At 43.2% G+C, this 21,439-nt stretch overlaps 1 protein-coding gene across 1 annotated transcript in view; it reads left to right on the forward strand.

Moving 5' to 3' along the window:
• The first annotated feature begins 615 nt into the window (after positions 1-615).
• LOC126334774 (ATP-binding cassette sub-family C member 4-like) overlaps positions 616-21,439 on the forward strand; it is a 261,316-nt gene continuing 240,492 nt past the window's right edge. Inside the window, exon 1 of the mRNA XM_049997362.1 lies at positions 616-874. Coding sequence (XP_049853319.1) covers positions 801-874 — 74 coding nt within the window. The 5' untranslated portion in view covers positions 616-800. The remainder of the gene's footprint in view (positions 875-21,439) is intronic.

The following is a 21,439-nucleotide window of genomic DNA, read 5'->3' on the forward strand; positions in this document are numbered from 1 at the left end:
GATCTCGACCAACGCGAGCAGCAATGTCGCGATACTATAAACCGCAATCGCGATAGGCTACAATCCGACCTTTATCAAAGTCGGAAACGTGATGGTACGCATTTCTCCTCCTTACACGAGGCATCACAACAACGCTTCACAAGGCAACGCCTGTCAACTGCTGTTTGTGTATCAGAAATCTGTTGCAATCTTTCCTCATGTCAGCACGTTGTAGATGTCGCCACCGGCGCCAACCTTGTGTGAATGCTCTGAAAAGCTAATCATTTGCATATCACAGTATCATCTTCCTTTCGGTTAAATTTCGCGTCTGTAGCACGTCATCTTCGTGGTGTAGCAATTTTAATGGCCAGTAGTGTATACGGACTGACGCGGAGATATTGTACCATCCCCCCACAACAAATTCCGCATTTTTTGTACTGAAACTGGCCGAGGAAAAAAGAAGGTGTGGAATTATTTGTTGAACACCCCCTCGTACTTCCAAAGAACCCCTTTCGCTATAGGTCCAGAAGCGATATGTTTGACAGTTGCAGCTCTGTCGTGAGGCATTACATCATTTTCCGCGATGCTCCACCCTCTGGGTGCGCGCGCCGTGTTCAGCGGGACGCGAGGGGGGCGAAAGGCGGGACGGAGGTGGTGGCGGCGCTCCCCGCAGCGCGCGATAAGCCGGGCCGGCGGGCGGCAGCCTCCGCTATTAGCCTGCGCGCGGGCCGCCAGCCGGCAGTGCACCGCACCGCGCCGCGCAGCAGACGCCGCGCACCCGAGCGCGCCACACCGCAGCGCAGCCGCCGGCAGCCGACGCCATGGACGCCGGCAAGAAGCGCAGCCGCGCCAACCCCAGGCAGACCGCCAACCCGCTGTCCGCGCTCGTCTTCTGGTGAGTCCCCTCCACACCTGTTGCTCGCTCCTGCTACCTGCTCGTGTGCGAAATACGGGACCGGGCCGTCCGGCTTCCTGGAAAAGCTGCGCTGGAGTGCAACACGTTTACTTCCTCCTGTGTGACCAGGCAACGCGAGAGTGACAAGTGCCTCGCTACTTCGCTTTCCTATACATTCTCACAGACTCCCCCTTTTGCGGTTTTATTGCGAACTACTTTGACAAGGGGTTGTGAAGCAGCTGAATGAGTTGAAAATAAATAAATCGCCACGTCCTGATGGGGTTCCTATTCGGTTTTACGGAGAGTACTCTACTGCACTGGCTCCTTACATTTATCGCGAATCTCTGGCCCGTCGTAAAGTCCCGAGCGACTGGAAAAAAGCGCAGGTGACGCTTGTATATAAAAAGGGTAGAAGGACGGATACTAAAAATTACAGACCAATATCTTTAACATCGGTTTGTTGCTGGATTCTCGAACATATTCTCAATTCGAAATTAATGAATTTCCTTGAGACAGAGAAGTTGCTGTCCATGCATCAGCACGGCTTTAGAAAGCATCGCTCCTCCGAAACGCAACTCGCCCGTTTTTCACATGATATCTTGCGAACCATGGATGAAGTGTATCAGACGGATGCCATATTCCTTGACTTCCGGAAAGCGTTTGACTCGGTGCCCCACTGCAGACTCCTAACTAAGGTACGAGCATATGGGATATGGGATTGGGTCCCAAATATGTGAGTGGCTCGAAGACTTCTTACGTTATAGAACCCAGTACGTTGTCCTCGATGGTGTGTGTTCATCGGAGGTGAGGGTATCATCTGGAGTGCCCTAGGGAAGTGTGGTAGGCCCGCTGTTGTTTTCTATCTACATAAATGATCTTTTGGATAGGGTGGATAGGAACGTGCGGCTGTTTGCTGATGATGCTGTGGTGTACGGGAAGGTATCGTCGTTGAGTGACTATAGGAGGATACAAGATGACTTGGACAGGATTGGTGATTGGTGTAAAGAATGGCAGCTAACTCTAAATATAGATACATGTAAATTAATGCAGATGAATAGGAAAAAGAATCCTGTAATGTTTGAATACTCAGTAGTGTAGCGCTTGACACAGTCACGTCGATTAAATATTTGGGCGCAACATTGCAGAGCGATATGAAGTGGGACAAGCATGTAATGGCTGTTGTGGGGAAGGCAGATAGTCGTCTTCGGTTCATTGGTAGAATTTTGGGAAGATGTGGTTCATCTGTAAAGCAGACCGCTTATAAAACACTAAGACGACCTACTTTTGAGTACTGCTCGAGCATTTGGGATCCCTATCAGGTCGGATTGAGGGAGGACATAGAAGCAATTCAGAGGCGGGCTGCTAGATTTGTTACTGGTAGGTTTGATCATCACGTGAGTGTTACGGAAATGCTTCAGGAACTCGCGTGGGAGTCTCTGGAGGAAAGGAGGCGTTCTTTTCGTGAATTGCTACTGAGGAAATTTAGAGGATCAGCATTTGAGGCAGGCTGCAGTACGATTTTACTGCCGCCAACTTATATTTCGTGGAAAGACCACAAAGATAAGATAGATTAGGGCTCGTACAGAGGCATATAGGCAGTCATTTTTCCCTCGTTCTGTTTGGGAGTGGAACAGGGACAGAAGATGCTAGTTATGGTACGAGGTACCCTCCGCCACGCACCGTTCGGTGGATTGCGGAGTATGTATGTAGAAATAGATGTAGACCGTAACAAAGAAAATGTTGTGCGGAAGACTATCCAAACACTGCGCTTTATTGGAAGACACCTAGAACGTGCTACAAATCTTCTTAAGAGACCGACGACACCACGCTTGTCCCTCTTCTGAAGTACTGTGCGGTATGGGATCCTTATTAGATAGGACTGACGGAGGACACCGGAAAGGTACGAAGTTGGGCAGCACGTTTAATATTATCACTAAATAGGGGAGAGAACGTCACAGATATGGTAACCGAGTTGAGACGGCAAACATTAAAACAGAGCAGAATGAGATTTTCACTCTGCAGCGGAGTGTGCGCTGATGTGAAACTTCCTGGCAGATTAAAAGTGTGTGCCGGACCGAGACTCAAACTCGGGACCTTTGCCTTTCGCTGGCAAGTGCTCTACCAACCCCCCCCCCCCCCCTCCCCCTTATGTTGATCTCATTTTCTTCGTTTCAGTTTGTTCTATTTGTTCGGGGCGGACGTCCTACGAGGGCCGTTGAAGTTCGTTGTTGATCCATTCACTCAGTTTTTTTATTGCAGAGGGTTGCTAACCCTCCGACCGAACACACTGAGCTACCGTGCCGGCCTGAGCTACCCACGCACGACTCACGCTCCGTCCTCACAGCTTTACTTCTGCCAGTACCTCGTCTCCTACCTTCCAAACTTTACAGAAGCTCTCCTGCGGAGACTAGATACTGGCAGAAGTAAAGCTGTGAGGAAGGGACGTGAGTCGTGCTTGGGTAGCTCAGCGTGTTCGGTCAGAGGGTTACGTGCCCTCTGTAATAAAAACAAAACTGAGTTACTCGATCAATAACGAACTTAAACGGTTGTATTACGACGTCTGCCTCCAGCAGATGCAACGAACAAAAGCGAACAAAATGAGATTAAAAAAAAAACAAAAAAAGGTTGGTAGACCACTTACCCGCGAATGGCAAAGGTCCCGAGTTCGAGTCTCGCTCCTGCACACAGTTTTAATCTGCGAGGAACTTTCATTAAAACAAAACGTTTATCATTGCGACGAGATATTTTCAAGGAACTTCAGTCATCAACTTCCTGCTTCGAACGCCAAAATATTATGTTGACTCAAAGAAGGGCAGCTCGTATTGTATTATTGCGAAATAGGGGAGAGATTGCCATTGATGTGGACACGAATTAGGGTGGCAATCATTAAAACAAAAGCGCTTTTTGTTGCAGCGGTATCTTGTCATGAAATTTCAGTCACCAGTTTTTCCTCAGAGTTTGAAAATATTTTGTTGGCGCCCAACTACATAGGGAGGAAAGATCATCAGGAATAAGAGAAATCAGAGCTCGCACGGAACGACTTAAGTGCTCATTTTTCTCGCTCGCTGTTCGAGAGTGGAAATAGCTTGAAGGTGTTTCTGTGTACCCTCTGCCAGGCACTTAGCTGTGAACTGCAGAGTAATCACGTAGATGTAGATGTAAACGTACATAAGGTAAGATATAAGAGTTTACTTTTCCCACGCTCTACTAGAGAGTGGAACGGCAGAGAAAAAGTCTGGAAGTATGAACCTTCTGGCATGTACATAAGTGCCATTTGTAGAGTAATCATGTTGTCGTAAATGGGAAGAATAACGTCAGGGTCGTTTGATAAAGATCACCCTCCGTTTCTACACCTGTCTTTTTAACACTTAGACACTGACGAGGGAGTATGGAAAACGTTACATGCCAATGAAAATCTTTACTTACTAAGCGCTCGCTTCAAAGTTTTTGGCACTGCTATAAGACAATATATAGTCTCTTCCAGACTGGACTGGCATGTTTATACTGTCTCCCCCTGTCACTTTTTGTACCAGACAGTGTTGTTTTCTTAGCGAAGCAGGTTCTGCTATGTAACGATCGTTCTCTCATAAGGGTTTTCTCATATGCTTCTGTTGTCACAAGTCATCTGTGTTCTCACCTTAGTTACGCTTAAGATGAAGGCAAAGGGTGTATTTAATTTGTCTGTGAGTCGCCTAAGCTCTGTTCGATGCAATCATCTTGATGGATATCCAAGTTCCTGTTTTAATCACTGTTTGAAATGCAAATTTAGTTCTTGTACTCCGCCTGCTGCAAAGCACAAAGTATTTTTTCTTTCTATTCTTACCTGCAAATGTTTACCGATCTATGTGCAATCTGCTCTGTGCCTCATTTTATTGTTTTCGTAGAAACAACGTGAAACACAGGGAAGACAGGATACAGTTGTTAAAATACAAAGGCAGACATAATACCCACAGAAATAAAAAGTTCATATGGCAATACTGGCGGGGAGACACAATCTAGGATGTTCGATCACTTGGTGCTGGTCTTTTTATATGACGTCATTTCGGCGACTTGCGCGTCGGCGATGATGACGACAACAGACACGCCCATTTCGAGTGGAGAAAACCCCCGACCCAGCCGAGAATCGAGCCCGCGGACCTGTGATCGAGAATCAGCAACACTAATCACAAGACCACGAGCTGCTAGCAACACCTACGCTGAGTGGTCAGAAACAGTCTGACAAGGTTGTAATGGTGTTGCAGGGTGGGTTCCGCTGAGAAATAATTGTTAAGAGAAAAATTCGGTAAGTTGAGCCGTTTCTGAGTTGATTAGAACTGAAGTCAGCCAATCAGGCCCCTGCGAGCACAGATTCAAGCAACTGCACACGCTAAGATGCGGTAATGCAGAGACACCTGTGGGTACGTGGAGTTACGACTTACCGAAATGCTCATTACTCCAGAATGAAATTTTCACTCTGCAGCGGAGTGTGCGCTGATGTGAAACTTCCTGGCCGATTAAACCTGTGTGCCAGGTCGAGACTCGAACTCGGAACCTTTGCCTTTCGCGGGCATTTGCTCTACCGACTGAACTACCCAAGCGTGACTCGCGACCCGTACTCAAAGCTTTAATTCTGCCAGTACCTCGTCACTTACCTTCTTCCTTTCTTACAGGAGTGCTAGTTCTACAAGGTTCGCAGGAGAGCTTCTGTGAAGTTTGGAAGGTGGGAGACGAGGTATTGGCAGAGTTAAAGCTGTGAGGATGGGTCCTGAGTCGTGCTTGGGTAGCACATTTCGTAGAACGCTTCCCCGCAAATGGCAAAGGTCCGGAGTTCAAGTCTCGGTCCGACACACAGTTTTAATCTGCCAGGAAGTTTCATGCTCACTACTATTTAAAATATATCTTTTCAGAGAGTTATAAATTTAAGTTTGTTGCGCAAAAGCTACGTTTGTTCGGTTTGAGGCAACCAAACGAAGAACAAGTATAGCGACACTGGAGCTGTAAAACTACTGTAGGCTACTGTGGACTGTCTTTTGTAAGCGTAGACTACGGCAGTTTTAGTTTCCCTAGCAGGCTTGGTCAAATAAGATCGTACTCCCATTACCTGTATGTTAGGTGTGTTGCATACCTGTGGGGCGTTACCTTAAAAGATCCCTTTGTTTGTGTATGCAGTCAGTGTCTTATTATATTCCCCTAGAAACCGAAAGTGATGAACTGTCTAGAAAATGAGTGAGGATATACAAAGGGCCGCATAACTTGCGGAACGCTTTTGTTCTACAAGATTATCCTCCTCTCCGTTATTTAAAAATAAGCTATATTTGTGGCAAAATGTTTAGCTCTCGGTTTATTTGAAAATTGTTGATTTGTAACGTGAAACATAAGGGTGTTCTAGCAGAAGGAAAAAAAGGAAGAGTTATCATATACCGCTGGAAAACGCTGTTTCTTTTAAAAAATGAAAAAAAAATACCAACTTTCGCTTCCTACTTCGTCGAGCTTATATAAAACACATTTCTGTTGTTCACAAACAACTTCCGCATTTATCAGTAATAACAAGAAACTATTGATTTTGATTATGATGAAGAAAGTTGTATTGAGCAAAAATAAAAACAACAATTACATAGAATTTTTTATGTTTGTGAATGTAAACTGTACTTGCATCAAAAGTGACTGCTTTGGTTATATGAAGGTCCAGAAGCTATGCGATCAACTAATTTTTATTACCTATAAAATGCAATTTATGTTTTACAGGGCCGTCTTATTTACGTGCAAAGCAAAGAAAGAAAAATCAAAGAGAAGTCATCGGCTCCCCATTTCTGTCTCATGTATTCATTTATCTTCCTTTTCCCACCAATGCTATCAGTAGTGCCGTTTACTACCTCATTTATGTACTGCTGTTAGCCCAAAATAGCGGACTGGATTTAGAGCAAGCGCGCTTCCCTTTGGTGCAAGCTAATTCTTAACGTATTATGCTACTGGATTAAATATAAGAGTACAATCACACTCCCCTACTTAACAGGTCATAATAAGAAAAACAGCAACGCCTTAGCTACATTTCTAAGCTGTGTCTATAACAGTCTCCATGATTAAATAGGCAGCAGAAAAGTTTGAAAATTAGGTACTGTAGGTAGATAATAAGCATGTCTTCTGGTCCAGACTGTATACCAATTAGGTTCCTTTCGGAGTATGCAGTAGCCCCATACTTAACAATCATATACAACCGTTCGCTCGCCGAAAAATCCGTACCCAAAGATTGGAAAGTTGCACAGGTCACACCAATATTCAAGATAGGTACTAGGAGTAATTCACTAAATTACAGGCCCACATCGTTAACGTCGGTATACAGCAGGATTCTAGAACATATATTGTGTTCGCTCATTATGAATTACCTCGAAGAAAACGGTCTATTGACACACAGCCAACATGGGTTTAGAAAACATCGTTCTAGCTCTTTATTCACATGAATTGCTGAGTGCTATTGACAAGGGATTTCTGATTCCGTATTTCTGGATTTCCGGAAAGCTTTTGACACTGCACCACACAAGCGGCTCGTAGTGAAATTGCGTGCTTATGGAATATCGTCTCAGTTATGTGACTGGATTTGTGATTTCCTGTCAGAGAGGTCACAGTTCGTAGTAATTGACGGAAAGTCATCGAGTAAAACAGAAGTGATTTCTGGCGTTCCACAAGGTAGTGTTATAGGCCCTCTGCTGTTCCTTATCTATATAAACGATTTTGGAGACAATCTGAGCAGCCGTCTTCGGTTGTTTGCAGATGACGCTGTCGTTTATCGACTAATAAAACCATCAGAAGATAAAAAAAACTGCAAAACGAGATAGAAAAGATGTCTGAATGGAGCGAAAAGTGGGAATTGACCATAATAACGAAAAATGGGAGGTCATCAACACGATTGCTAAAAGGAATTCGTTAAACTTCGGTTACACGATAAATCAGTCTAATCTAAAAGCCGCAAATTCAACTAAATACCAAGGTATAACAATTACGATCAACTTAAATTGGAAGGAATACACAGAAAATGTTGTGGGGAAGGCTAACCAAAGACTGAGTTTTATTGGCAGGCCACTTAGAAAGTGTAACTGACCTACTAAGGAGACTGCCTACACTACGCTTGTCCGTCCTCTTTTAGAATACTGCTGCGCGGTGTGGGATCCTTACCAGGTAGGACTGACGGAGTACATCGAAAAAGTTCAAAGAAATGCAGCACGTTTTGTATTATCGCGAAATATGGGAGAGAGTGTCACAGAGATGATGCAGGATTTGGGCTGGAAATCATTAAAAGAAAGGCGTTTTTCGTTGCGACGGAATCTTCTCACGAAATTATAGTCACCAACCTTCTCCTACGAATGCGAAAATATTTTGTTGACACCGACCTACATAGGGAGGAACGATCACCGACATAAAATAAGGCAAATCAGAGCTCGTACAGAAAGATATAGGTGTTCATTCTTTCGACGCACTATACGAGATAGGAACAACAGAGAATTGTGAAGGTGGTTCGATGAACCCTCTGCCAGGCCCTTGAATGTGATTTACAGAGTATCCATGTATAAGTAGAAGTAGAAATATGTTCGTTCAAAAGTACCTGGAAATACTAAAAACGCTGTAGTCTTGCGTTTGATGGAATTTCGCTTCGAGTTAAATTTGCAACACAAGAAAACTATGCAGTTGAAGAAGGGCCGATACTTTCTATTTTAGAATGAGTTATCAGGAAAACTAAGCATCCACCCGCCAGGATAGTTCTGCACTTTAGCACGCACCTTCCGGGATTCGGGAGGACGAACCGGTCTCGTATCGAATACGCCCGCCGGATTAACGACGGAGATCAGTATGCTGGCCAGGCTGAAAGTGGTTTTTAGACGGTTTCCGACTTATCATTGGGTGAATAGTGGTCTGGTACACATGTCCTACCTCGGATACACGATTCGCAAACATTTCGACAAAAACGTTCTCACACTTCCACATTGAACAGCCAGAAATGTTTGCCATCTTTTCACCAACGTACTAAATTACTTTTTGTGCTAAAATATAATGGAAGCTCTCAGTCGAAAGTAATACCTTTTAATGATTTGTACTATTTGTCAAGCTTCTATATTTCTCTTGCAGTGCCATTAGAGAGAGATGCTGGCTGTACATTACGAGATATCTCAGACTGTAAACTTTGTTGTATGGCACAAGATACCTTGCAGGCATTGTTGTGTCCCTGAGCGGTATGATTGCCATCCGAACGGATACCGGAAGTGGATCGAAGTCACAGAAATAATATTGTAATCCGAAATTTATTCAGCGTATCTAGAATACCGAGAAAGTAACAGAGGACCGCCGTCATGGGTGTGCAGATGAATGATCTCGTAGATCTGTTTGAGTACTAATCTCAGGAACTGTTATTATATTCTCGAGAGGTGTTGTTTTGACTGAACTATTCTGGAATGAAGCAGATACTACAGTAAATTGCACTGTATTTAATACCACAGTGTCCACTCTCAGTGATACAAAATAAATGCAATTAACATGTCAGTATAAAATTGATGTAGATATATTGCTGGGAGAATATGTTATTAGTGATAAATTTTATGTCAGTTAGGAGTACTTCTGTACCTCATCACGATGTACCAAGTATGTATGTACGTCTGGTGTGAGACCTAGCAGTTGGCGTAAAATGGCATAAAACAAGTGCATGTGGCTAGGGCTTGCCATCTGGCACGCCGGTCGCCTGGTGCAAGTATGTTTCGTTGAGGCCACTTTTGCAACTTGCGTGTCGATGAGGTTGAAACGGTGGACTACACAGCACTCAGTCCCCGAGTGGAGGAAATCTCCGAGCCGGCCGGAAATCGAACCTGGGCCCTTCACAAGGAATTCTGCCGCTCTGACCATTCAGCTATGCAGATGGACGTGTCGTGACTAATGAAGTACTGTACCACAGTGAGACTCTCTCTGAGATTTATTGCTTATCGTCGGAAGTCGCCTTACCCATTAGGCTGTCTGAGCACGCTTCCAGATCTGACATCCATTGTCACAGCTGCTATCACCTATGGTTTGCGGACACTACAATCACAAATTCTCCTACGGAATATGGGGAATAGCAGAAATAGGGGGAACGGAATCGGTAGAGGACCTTGGCTTCCCCTGTCACATAGGATATCAATAAAATGAATTAAATGAACTGAAAGGGAATAAAAGGACAGATAGGCATGAAAATACCATGGGAACAAATTCTGTCATCGTAACACATTTGAGGACGACGTGGCACGTAACATATCGTTACTATTACGGTAAACTTTCCAATAAGATAAAAAAAAAATTTAACAAGTAAAATGATCTCTCGCTTTGCACATGCTGCGGTATTCAAAGAGACTGCTCTCTTAAAGGAAAAAAAAATAGCATTCGCAGCGTGTTTTGAGCTCTAGTTAGCGGAATATATATCTATAAATAGGTTCCGGAAACACGGAAAAAATACGAGAAGAGTGTGACCAGTCAATTTTGCCCGCACGGGACGAACACGCAAACAGTTCTGTAATTCCATGCGAGACGTTTCGGAAGAAAATAGCCACTATCGTGAGAAGCGTCTGGATGGCTTCCAACCGCCAGATTGTCATAACATTTCTGGAGAGATCTGGCTGTCTCCCACACATGTTTCGAATAAAGATGTTCAACGGAAGACAAGAAAAATGAGACACCAAACGGAAGCATACAGAAAATCTCATTGCTAGCCGTTCCCGTTCGCTGCCTGCAGCGATACAGACGTCACAGTTTCTATAATCTGAAGCTTCATCCGCCGGGTATAAGAATAAAAAAAAACTATGAATTTATTAAGTATTTTTCTCCACCATATTAGTTTCTTCGCACACCTTCCGTCCCAATACAGTGTGCTGAAAACTCCTTATCAGTAGCAATCTTTTTAATCTACGTTAAGAACTCTTCGGCACAGGCCTCTGCACCTCTGTATTTTTGACACGCTGGCCTCGGATCTGTTCCCGAAGAAAAGTTTGATAAGGCAGTCCTCAGAGAGTTTTCAGTGGGGATTGTGCGCTATGTTGAAGAGATTTCCACAACGTTTCCTTTGTATCTTACATGGCCGGTGAGCAGTATTAGGTCATGCGCTATCACACCGCAAAAAGGAAAAGGAAGGAAGATTAGAGTTAAACCTCCCGTCGATACAAGGTCATTTAGAAACGGACACTAAGCTCGGATTACGAACGGATGGGGAAGGAAACCTGGCCTTTTGAAAGGAACATCCCGGCACTTGCCTGGAGTTATTCAGAGAAATCACTGTAAACGCAAAATCAGAACGGTCGGACTTGGACTTGAAAGAGTGTCCGCCCGAGTGGCTGTCCAGTGTTCTAACTACTGCGCCACCCTGCTGAGTCCAAAAATGTTCAAATGTGTGTGAAATCTTATGGAACTTAACTGCTAAGATCATCAGTCCCTAAGCTTACACACCTTACCCTAAATTATCCTAAGGACAAACACACACAGCCATGCCCGAGGGAGGACTCCAACCTCCGCCGGGACCAGCCGTACAGCCCTGCTCAGTCAGACTACAAGAAGATGCACCTACTGCCTCTATTGTAAAATGCAGACAGACCCTGCGGAGACCATTAGCATAACAGCATGCACTTTCAGTATATCTATGACCAAATAAGTACGACAGGAGGCACAAAAACACTGTTATTACTTTCGTTTAGGATGGCAAAATGAGACCTTACTATGTTCTGTTCGCTAGTTACCATCACCTATCAGGATGATTTTCAGAATTTCACATACTTCATTTAATTGTATCCGAACCTGAAGGTCTTCAGTCAAAGATATTGGGCACTTGAGAGATTGAAGTATCCCATAACCTAAGTCCGATGGCATTCCTCAACTGCGCTGTATCCCATTTTCACTTTTTGTGCTATATACCTATAATTGATTAAGGTGTAACTAACCACTTTAACAACGCTGGAACTATCTAAGAATGGTGTCAGGGGCTTTTAGCCACGAGTTTAGTGACAGTCAAAGAAGGCCGAAACACTGGGAGAGGCTCTATCCACCGTTTTCTAATAAGAACATCCCTTCACATTTCGCTAGGCTTAGGACTGGATATGATTTACATAGGCTCCCTTTTGTAAGAAAACCAGATGTGTTGAATATCTGCTTAATCCCTCCGAGTCGTTATATATTCTTTTCATGTTTTCTACGTTTAGTCAAAAAATATGTATGTTTTTCTTCTCTTTTGGAGAGGCAGGCTAATGGAATGTTTTCAAGAATTTCAGATGTAGCATTTACTGCTTCCAGCTTATTTATCGAAGAGTATACGTTATTTTTTTATCTATTCAGAAGTTTAGTTTCCTATGACAACCAACGACAGCACTAGTGCTCCTGAGCTGCTGGTCAGAAGCATTACATATATTTCAGTTGGTATTCTAGGATTTTCCATCCATTGATCGACCACATAGTCTGCGAATTTCATGAGCTTTCCTCTACTGAGCCCTTCCTTCGTTATTACTATCCATTCATCATCAACACTCTTAGGCGAAAGATAATCCACGGCAGCACAAATGGGGAAAAACAATCGGACTTCTTCTCTACACCTGTATTCCTCCATTAATCCCAGTTTTTCTATTTTCTTCCACAGACAGTGGTTGAAGCCAAAATTACAACCGGGAAGGGGTGTTTCGGGGAACACTGTTTTAACAGCTTTAATAGTAACCATTTCAAAGTCTAGCTTCAGTTCTCGGTGACAACCCATTCTTCACAAGTTTCAATCCAGAAACAAGGGCTTTCATATGTATTTTGACTTTTGTCTGAGAGCAAAGCAATAAAACAGGAAATACCTTCGTTTCTTCTTCTATGCTTCCGATGTCAACCTGTATGTGCACAGTTACTGGGACTGTTTCTAGTAATTGTCAAGTGTCCCGTTCATAGGAACAATACCACTGTCACACAGAATTTTCTGCGCTTCTTCACAGCCAAACACCCAAGTCCGATCCTTCTACAGGAAGGCTAGCAGAAGCGATCCCGCAATGCCATTTAGTACGGATTCCGAAAACATATTTCATGTTAGACCAAATGCGCACGTTTCTCACTTGACATCCTGAAAACTATGGATCATGCCAGTCAGGTAGCTGTAGTTTTTCTTGATTTTGGAAAAGGATTTGACTAAGGACGACACATACACATACACATACTATCGAAAGTACTACTGTAAAACGTATCAAGCGAAATCTGTGACTGGATTAAGAATTTCATGGTGCGGAGGTCGCAGGATGTTATCTTGGATGGAAAGTCATTGACAGATGTAGAAGTAACTCCGAGTGTGCCCCAGGGAAGTGTGCCGGGATCCTTGCAGTTAATTTTGTATATTAATGATCTTGCAGACAATATTAATAGTAACCTCGGATGATTAATAATGAAGTACTATCTTAAAAAAGCTACAAAAATATTCAATTGGATTTTGATAATATTACAGAGCGGCACAAAGTTTAGCATCTTGCTTTGAATGTTCAGAAATATAAAACTGCGCACTTCACAAAACGAAAAACGTAGTATCCTGAGACTATAGTATCAGATTGTCACAACAAGAATCCTGCAACTCATACAAATACTTGGTTGTAACAATTAGTGGGGATATGAAATGACTTTTCCACACTTGCTCAGTCGTAGGTGGACTTCAGTTCATTGGTAGATCATAGGTGGAAATGCAATCAGTCTTCAGAGGAGATTACTTACAAAATACTCTTGCGACTCATTCTAGCATATGGCTTACGTGTGTAGGACCCTTACCGAATAAGATAAACAGGAAATATGTAACGCACACAGTGAAGGGCAGCACGATTGGGCCAGCTGCTATGGGCGATCGGTTCAAAGAACTTCAGTCTAGAACCGCGCTGCTGCTACCGTCACAGGTTCGAATCCTGCCTCGGGCATGGATGTGTGTGATGTCCTTCGGTTAGTTAGGTTTAAGTAGTTCTAAGTCTATGGGACTGATTACCTCAGATGTTAAGTCCCATAGTGCTTAGATCCATTTGAACCATTTTTGAGCAAGACTGGTCACTGGTTTGTTTGATCTTTGGAGGAGTGTCGCTGAGATGCTGAAGGAACTGAAGTGACAGACACCTGAAGGTAGACGTAAGCCAGCCAGAGAAAGTCTACTTACAAAGTTGCAAGAATCAGCTTCAAGAGATGAATCTAGAAATATGTTACAACCACCTAAGAATCACTCAGGTAGGGATCTTGAGCGCAAAGAGTAATTACAACGCTCACAGAGGCGTTAAAACAGTCATTCTCCCCGTGCTCCGTACGAGATAGGAAGAGAAGAAACCCTAATAATCGATAATTGTCAACGAATGCTGTACAATCGCAATAAAGTCATGAGATGTTCAATTGAACATCTCATGACTATATTGCAATTGTACAGAATTGGTTGCCAATTATTAACATAGAAATTTTCGCTGGCCCCAGACGGTATTTTATGTCCTGTATATCCTAATAATTGGTACAACGAGAAGTACTCTCCGGCATGTATTTACAGTGGTTTGCCGATTGTGGATCTATATGTAACGGTTTCCTGCCGAAATGGACTCTGATGTTTTTAGGGAGAATCTTGGAAAACAAATCATCTGATGTAAATCACACGAAGTCTAAAATCCCCTTTAAATTTAGAAATGAAAAAAAAAAAAAAAAACAACCACACGTCCATAATTTACTGGCATCCTTATGTGAAGTCAAATTACATAAATACCGATTCCTAAAAGAAATTCTATACAAAATTGATGAAACTCGTACTAATGCACATGTTGCAGCATAAATAAAAGATAAAAACCCCGTTCAGAACAAAAAAAAATGTGTGCAGACTTGTTACGTATTTTGAACGTAAAAAATTGGTATCCAATTTGGTATAACATAAATAAATAACATTAATACAAAGTGTCATCACCTCGAGCATCAATACAGTACCAGCAGCAAAAGGCAATGGAGTTTAACGTGGAATCTATAAGCTTAATGGGGAGTGAAGATCTACATCGTGCTATAGTGCTCTTAACGCAACAAGGGCCTGAGTAAAAAACTGGTTCAAATGACTATGAGCACTGAATGAGCGTTGTCACCTTATAGGATGAAATCATTATCCATTGCATTCATCAGCGTCAATTGTGTCACCCCTATAGACGTGTGGAGTCGCACCTACAAGTGTAAACACATTCTTTTTCTTCCTTCTCTTTTCCTGTTTCTCGACGGGTCGGCATTTTTACATGAGTTTTCGCAATGTTAGTGACAACTGGTGGCTGGATGCTCCTTCTGACGGCACCTTTCTCCTTGAGATGGGAATTTGTGTACTCCATCTATCTGTGTCTAGAGTAAACTCCATGCTCAAATGTGCGAACGTTTTCTAAATGTGTATCCGAGGCAAGACGTTAGTACCAGCCCGGTATTCACATAGTATGATGCGAAAAATCACCTACAAACCATATACAAGCTGGCCGGTTCCCCAGCCCTCTTTGTTAATCCACGAGGGTGATTCGATCAGGGGTAGGTTCGCCTCCCTAATCCCGAAAGCGGAGCAATAACTGGCTCACCTACCGTGTAAACACATGGAAATGTATACATCCATCAAGATATAAACCCACAACAGTCAGACACTGCACCGTCTGAAAGCATTTGTTTCACGAATATTGGACGGATGATAAAGCGTTCCAGGCTTTTTTTTTCAGTTTTTAAGCTACATTAGGACTCGTCCGACAAGACGCAATGTACTGAATACAAGTGAAATACGTATTTGTTGTTTAAAGCCAACAACCTAACGCAGATCTTCGATAAAAGATACTACTGCGTGTCTCACGGCGTGATGTGAACCTGTCCAGCTGACGCAATATTGAGTCACCGAAACTGTATTGTGAAGGTAAATTTGATGAGATCTTATGAGATATAATGTAGTGTCTCTGTTGATGAGTATGAGACGCACAGGGTGAATGCTGGTCCCGGCCAACCTATTCGTCTCTAACATTAACAATGGGCCTGCTCAGCACAACGCCTACATACCCTTCGTGGGTATCTCTCGACAGTGTCTCACTTCTCACTACACGAGATGTTTGCATAAACTCTGACGAACAGGAATTTCACGGCATTAGCTCTTCTTCTCTTCAGGAACTGTTGATACAGTTGGAGCATTACCGTCGAATTTACTGTTGTTCTGTATTAATATAGACTCAAAAATCTGACAATTATTACCGTTTTTGAGACTTGACTACAGACAGGAAAAAAAAAGTGTAGCCGTTTTTATAATGTGACGATTACAAATTTAAAAAAAATTAAACGTAAACGGATGAAAGTTTTGTCTTGAGAACATAAGAACTCGCTGTTACTAAATTATTTTCGCTGTTATATATACATTACACTGCATATAAATTGGCAATATATTGGCTGCATTCACCCGTACGTGAAAGCGAATTGTGTTAATAGCCTGTAAAGTGCGATATGTTTCGATACTGGTTTACGGCACCATGGAATCTATGAATGTGCAGACGAGACTCAGCCTTGATCAGATTGCCTCATTTCTACAGATCCCCTACTTCCACTTCCTTTGCCTATAATTTTCATACTAGAACTATAAACTAACAACACTCTGCATGTTGGTGCTGCGTTTTCATTTTATTAATTCACAGGCTGATCCTTTTTTGTAATAGTACTAACATGGCAGTGCACTGATTGTGCATTAGTTCTTCTTTCTTATTTCGCAATATTAATTCGACATCGACCGCAAAACAGATCAGAGCTTTACTTTAGCTGACCAGGCAGACTCTTACTGACAATGTCACTGAAGTATCAGCAGCATTGTAAGCTAGCGGCCTCACCAGACACCCTGCCTTTATTCTCGCCTCAGTAATTGACACCAAGAAGGGATCCTGTAAGCATCTATTAATAGGAAACTGTTCCGACGAAACTAGTCAGAACAACACTTAGAAGAATGTGACTGCATCTTGGAATAATCAAACTCTGCTAGTGTTACCGAGCAAGGTCGCGCAGTGGGTAGCACACTGGACTCGCGTGCGGGAGGACGACGGTTCAAAACCACGACCTATCCATCCTGATTTAGGTTTTCCGTAATTTCCCTAAATTGTTCTAGGCAAATGCCAGGCCGCATCTTTTCCCCATTCTTGACACGATAGCTTCTTCTCCGTCTCTAATGGCCTCGCTGTCGACCGAACGTTGAGCTCTAAACTTCCTTCTTTCTTTCTCGTTGCGTTTATTCGTAAAATTTAAAAGCAAACAACAAAACGGTTTCTCTGAACTAATGAGCAAATAGTTCAAATGGCTCTAAACACTATGGGACTAAACATCAGCGGTCATCAGTCCCCTAGACTTAGAACTACCTAAACCTGACTAACCTAATGACAGCACGCACATCCATGCTCGAGGCAGGATTCGAACCTGCAACCGTAGCAGTAGCGCGGTTCCGAACTGAAGCGCCTGGAACCGTTCGGCCTCAACGGCCGGCAACTAATGATCCTTGATTATTATTCTTATAGCTCAAAATACTGTTCTGCTGGTATTCATTCAGAAGGCTGTTCTCTTTTATTGCTGAAGATCAAACGAACCGCAAAATATTGCTTCAACATGAGCGAACACCTAGCGTAACACATTCAGGCCAGTGTGCACCACCGGCCTTCCATCGGGGGGCTTGTATCGAGGGTGACTCGTGCTCGAGTGTACCAACTGTGGTACAAGCAGTACACTGACCTATGATGCATTACATATCAGCCACGAGCAACGAACAGCTGTGAATACAACTTCGTGTCACCTTTAAGCGAAAAAGCTTGCTCAATAAACGATATATCACATAATTTGTTATAACGCTAGTGTAAAATTATTATGTGAACTCTGGTTGCTTTAAAAGAATGTTGCTGTTGTTGTTGTGGTCTTCAGTCCTGAGACTGCTTTGATGCAGCTCTCCATGCTACTCTATCCTGTGCCAACTTCTTCATCTCCCAGTACTTACTGCAACCGACATCCTTCTGAATCTGCTCAGTGTATTCATCTCTTGGTCTCCTTCTGCGGATTTTCCCTCCACGCTCCCCGCCAATGCTAAATTTGTGATCCCTTGATGCCTCAGAACATGCCCTGCCAACCGGTCCCTTCTTCTTGTCAAGTTGTGCCACAAACTCCTCTTCTCCCCAGTCCCATTCAATTCCTCCTCATTAGTTATGTGATCTACCCATCTAATCTTCAGCGTTCTTCTGTAGCACCACATTTCGAAAGATTCTAGTCTCTTCTTGTCCAAACTATTTATCGCCCATGTTTCACTTCCATACATGGCTACACTCCATACAAATACTTTCAGAAACGACTTCCTGACACTTAACTTTATACTCGACGTTAACAAATTTCTCTTCTTCAGAAACTCTTTCCTTGCCATTGCCAGTCTACATTTTATATCCTCTCTACTTCGACCATCATCAGTTATTTTGCTGCCCAAATAGCAAAACTTTACTACATTAAGTGTCTCATTTCCCAATCTAATTCCCTCAGCATCACCCAGCATCACCCGACTTCATTCGACTACATTCCATTATCCTCGCTTTGCTTCTGTTGATGTTTATCCTATATCCTCATTTCAAGACACTGTCCATTCCGTTCAGCTGCTCTTGCAAGTCCTTTGCTGTCTCTGACAGAATTACAATATCATCGGCGAACCTCAAAGTTTTTATTTCTTCTCCATGTATTTTAATACCTACACCAAATTTTTCTTTTGTTTCCTTTACTGCTTGCTCAATATACAGATTGAATAACATCTGGGAGAGGCTACAACCCTGTCTCACTCCCTTCCCAACCACTGCTTCCTTCATGCCCCTCGACTCTTATAACTGGCATCTGGTTTCTGTACAATTTGTAAATAGCCTTTCGCTCCCTGTGTTTTACCCCTGCCACCTTCACAATTTGAAAGAGAGTATTCCAGTCAACATTGTCAAAAGCTTTTTCTAAGTCTACAAATTCTTTAAAAGAATAGATTTTCAAAATAAAAGATCAATATATTAAAATAGTAGCCCAGTGTTTGAGTGAAAAAAAGTATGGGAATTCCTAAGGCACAAAACTGCTGATTATAGATCTCTAGACTTACACACTACTTAAACTAACTTACGCTGCGAACAGCACACTCACCCTTGCCCGAGGGAGGACTGGAACGTCCGGCGGGAGAGGCCGTGCAACCCGTGACATGGCGCCAGTGCCGTATGATGTACAGTACGAATACACGCGCAATACTCAGCGCCGACGTGAAAGTGTTAAGCTGCGACACTTGTAGTTATTGTTTCGTAAGTTTTCTCTAATATCTTCTGGCGAACACTAGGACGATTCCTTGTCGGCACACAAAACATCGGCTGATCCAATCCTAATAATCAATGGCGTGAGAACGTGTTAGCGGAAAAATAAATGAAACTGAATTAGCGAGTTCCGAACTATTGTCTTGTTCGTAATGTCTAAGTAACTAATTATGTCGAATAGATTGCATCGTAGTGGCAAATAAAGTTCTCTGTCTTTCACTGAAGTAAGAGGGATATCACAGCATTAACTACACTACTGAAATACCATCTCCCACGAAATATTGAGCAAGATGTGCAGTGAACAATAATACAGTGTAAATAGTGATATGTTATTAGAAGAGAGAGCTTTTCACAAGTTTGCAGGCCAAGTAGATAAAATGCCGTAGTGTTGTTTGGAAGCAAGAAAGGGAATAAATTCATTAGAATGTTGTACATGGAATCGATTTTAGGCGCCTTCTTCATCTCGACAGCAATGTAAGCCCCAACGTTATATCAGCAACCAATAGTAACATATATTGCCTGGTCTCCTCTAGTATATACACTACTGGCCATTAAAATTGCTACACCTCGAAGTTGACGTGCTACAGACGCGAAATTTTACCGACAGGAAGAAAATGCAGTGATAAACAAATGATTAGCTTTTCAGAGTTTTTATACAAGATTGGCGCCGGTGGCGACACCTACAACGTGCTAATACGACGAAAGTTTCCAACCGATTTCTCATACACAAACAGCAGTTGACCGGCGTTGCCTGGTGAAACGTTATTGTGATGCCTCGTGTAAGGAGGAGAAATGCGTACCATCACGTTTCCGACTATGATAAAAGTAATATTGCAAAAAAAAAAAAATGTGGTTCAAATTCCTCTGAGGACTATAAGACTTAACTTCTGAGGTCATCAGTCCCCTAGAACTTAGAACTTCTTAAACCTAACTAAGGACATCACACACATCCATGCTCGAAGCAGCGTTCACGCGGCTCCAGAGTCGGATTGTAGCCCATCGCAATTGCGGTTTATCGTATTGCAACAATGCTGCTCGCGTTGGTCGAGATACAATGACTGTTAGCAGAATATGGTATCGGTGGGTTCAGGAGGCCAATACGAAACGCCGTGCTGGATCCCAACGGCCTCGTATCACTAGCAGTCGAGATGACAGGCATCTTATCCGCATGGCTGTAAAGGATCGTGCAGCCCTGAGTCAACAGATGGGGACGTTTGCAAGATAACAACCATCTGCAAGAAACAGTTAGACGACGTTTGCGGCAGCATGGACTATCAGATCGGAGTCCGTGGCTGCGGTTACCCTTGACGCTGCATCACAAACAGGAGCGCCTGCGATAGAGTACTCAACGACGAACCTGGGTGCACGAATGGCAAAACCTCATTTTTTCGGCTGAATCCAGGTTCTGTTTACAGCATCATGATGGTCGCATCCGTGTTTGGCGACATCGCGGTGAACGCACATTGGAAGCGTGTATTCGTCATCGCCATACTGTCGTATCATCCGGCATGATGGTAAGGGGTCCATTGGTTACACGTCTCGATCACCTCTTGTTGGCGTTGACGGCACTTTGAACAGTGTGCGTTACGTTTCAGTTGTGTTACGACCCGTGGCTCTAACCTTCATTCGATCCCTGCGAAACCCTACATTTCAGCAGGATAATGCACGACCGCATGTTGCAGGTCCTGTACGGGCCTTTCTGGATAGCGCAAATGTTCGACTGCTGCCCTGGCCAGCATATTCTCCAGGTCTCTCACCAATTGAAAACGTCTGGTCAATGTCGGCCGGGCAACTGGCCCGTCACAATACGCCAGTCACTACTCTTGATGAACTGTGGTATCGTTTTGAAGCTGCATGGGCAGCTGTTCGTGTACACGCCATCCAAGCTCTGTTTGACTCAATGCCCAGGAGTATCAAGGCCGTTATTACGGCCAGAGGTGATTGTTCTGGGTACTGATTTCTCAGGATCTATGAACCCAAATTGTAATTATATGTCAGTTCTAGTATAATCTATTTGTCCAATGTATACCCGTTTATCATCTGCATTTCTTCTTGGTGTAGCTATTTTAATGGCCAGTAGTGTACGTTGCAAAATGCATTGAATATGACCTAAATGTGTATGGAAGGCAGAGAGTACGCAATAAAGGATAGTGAGGCAATAGGGTATACTTTCTTGCAGATTAAAACTGTTACCTGGACCGCAAAGAATCCAAACTTTCGAGAGAATGTGTTAAAAAATTACAGAAGAGATCTATGCTGGATAAAACTACTGTGATGC

This window comes from Schistocerca gregaria, chromosome 2 (genome assembly GCF_023897955.1).
Source record: "Schistocerca gregaria isolate iqSchGreg1 chromosome 2, iqSchGreg1.2, whole genome shotgun sequence".
In the NCBI taxonomy this organism is placed as follows: domain Eukaryota; kingdom Metazoa; phylum Arthropoda; class Insecta; order Orthoptera; family Acrididae; genus Schistocerca; species Schistocerca gregaria.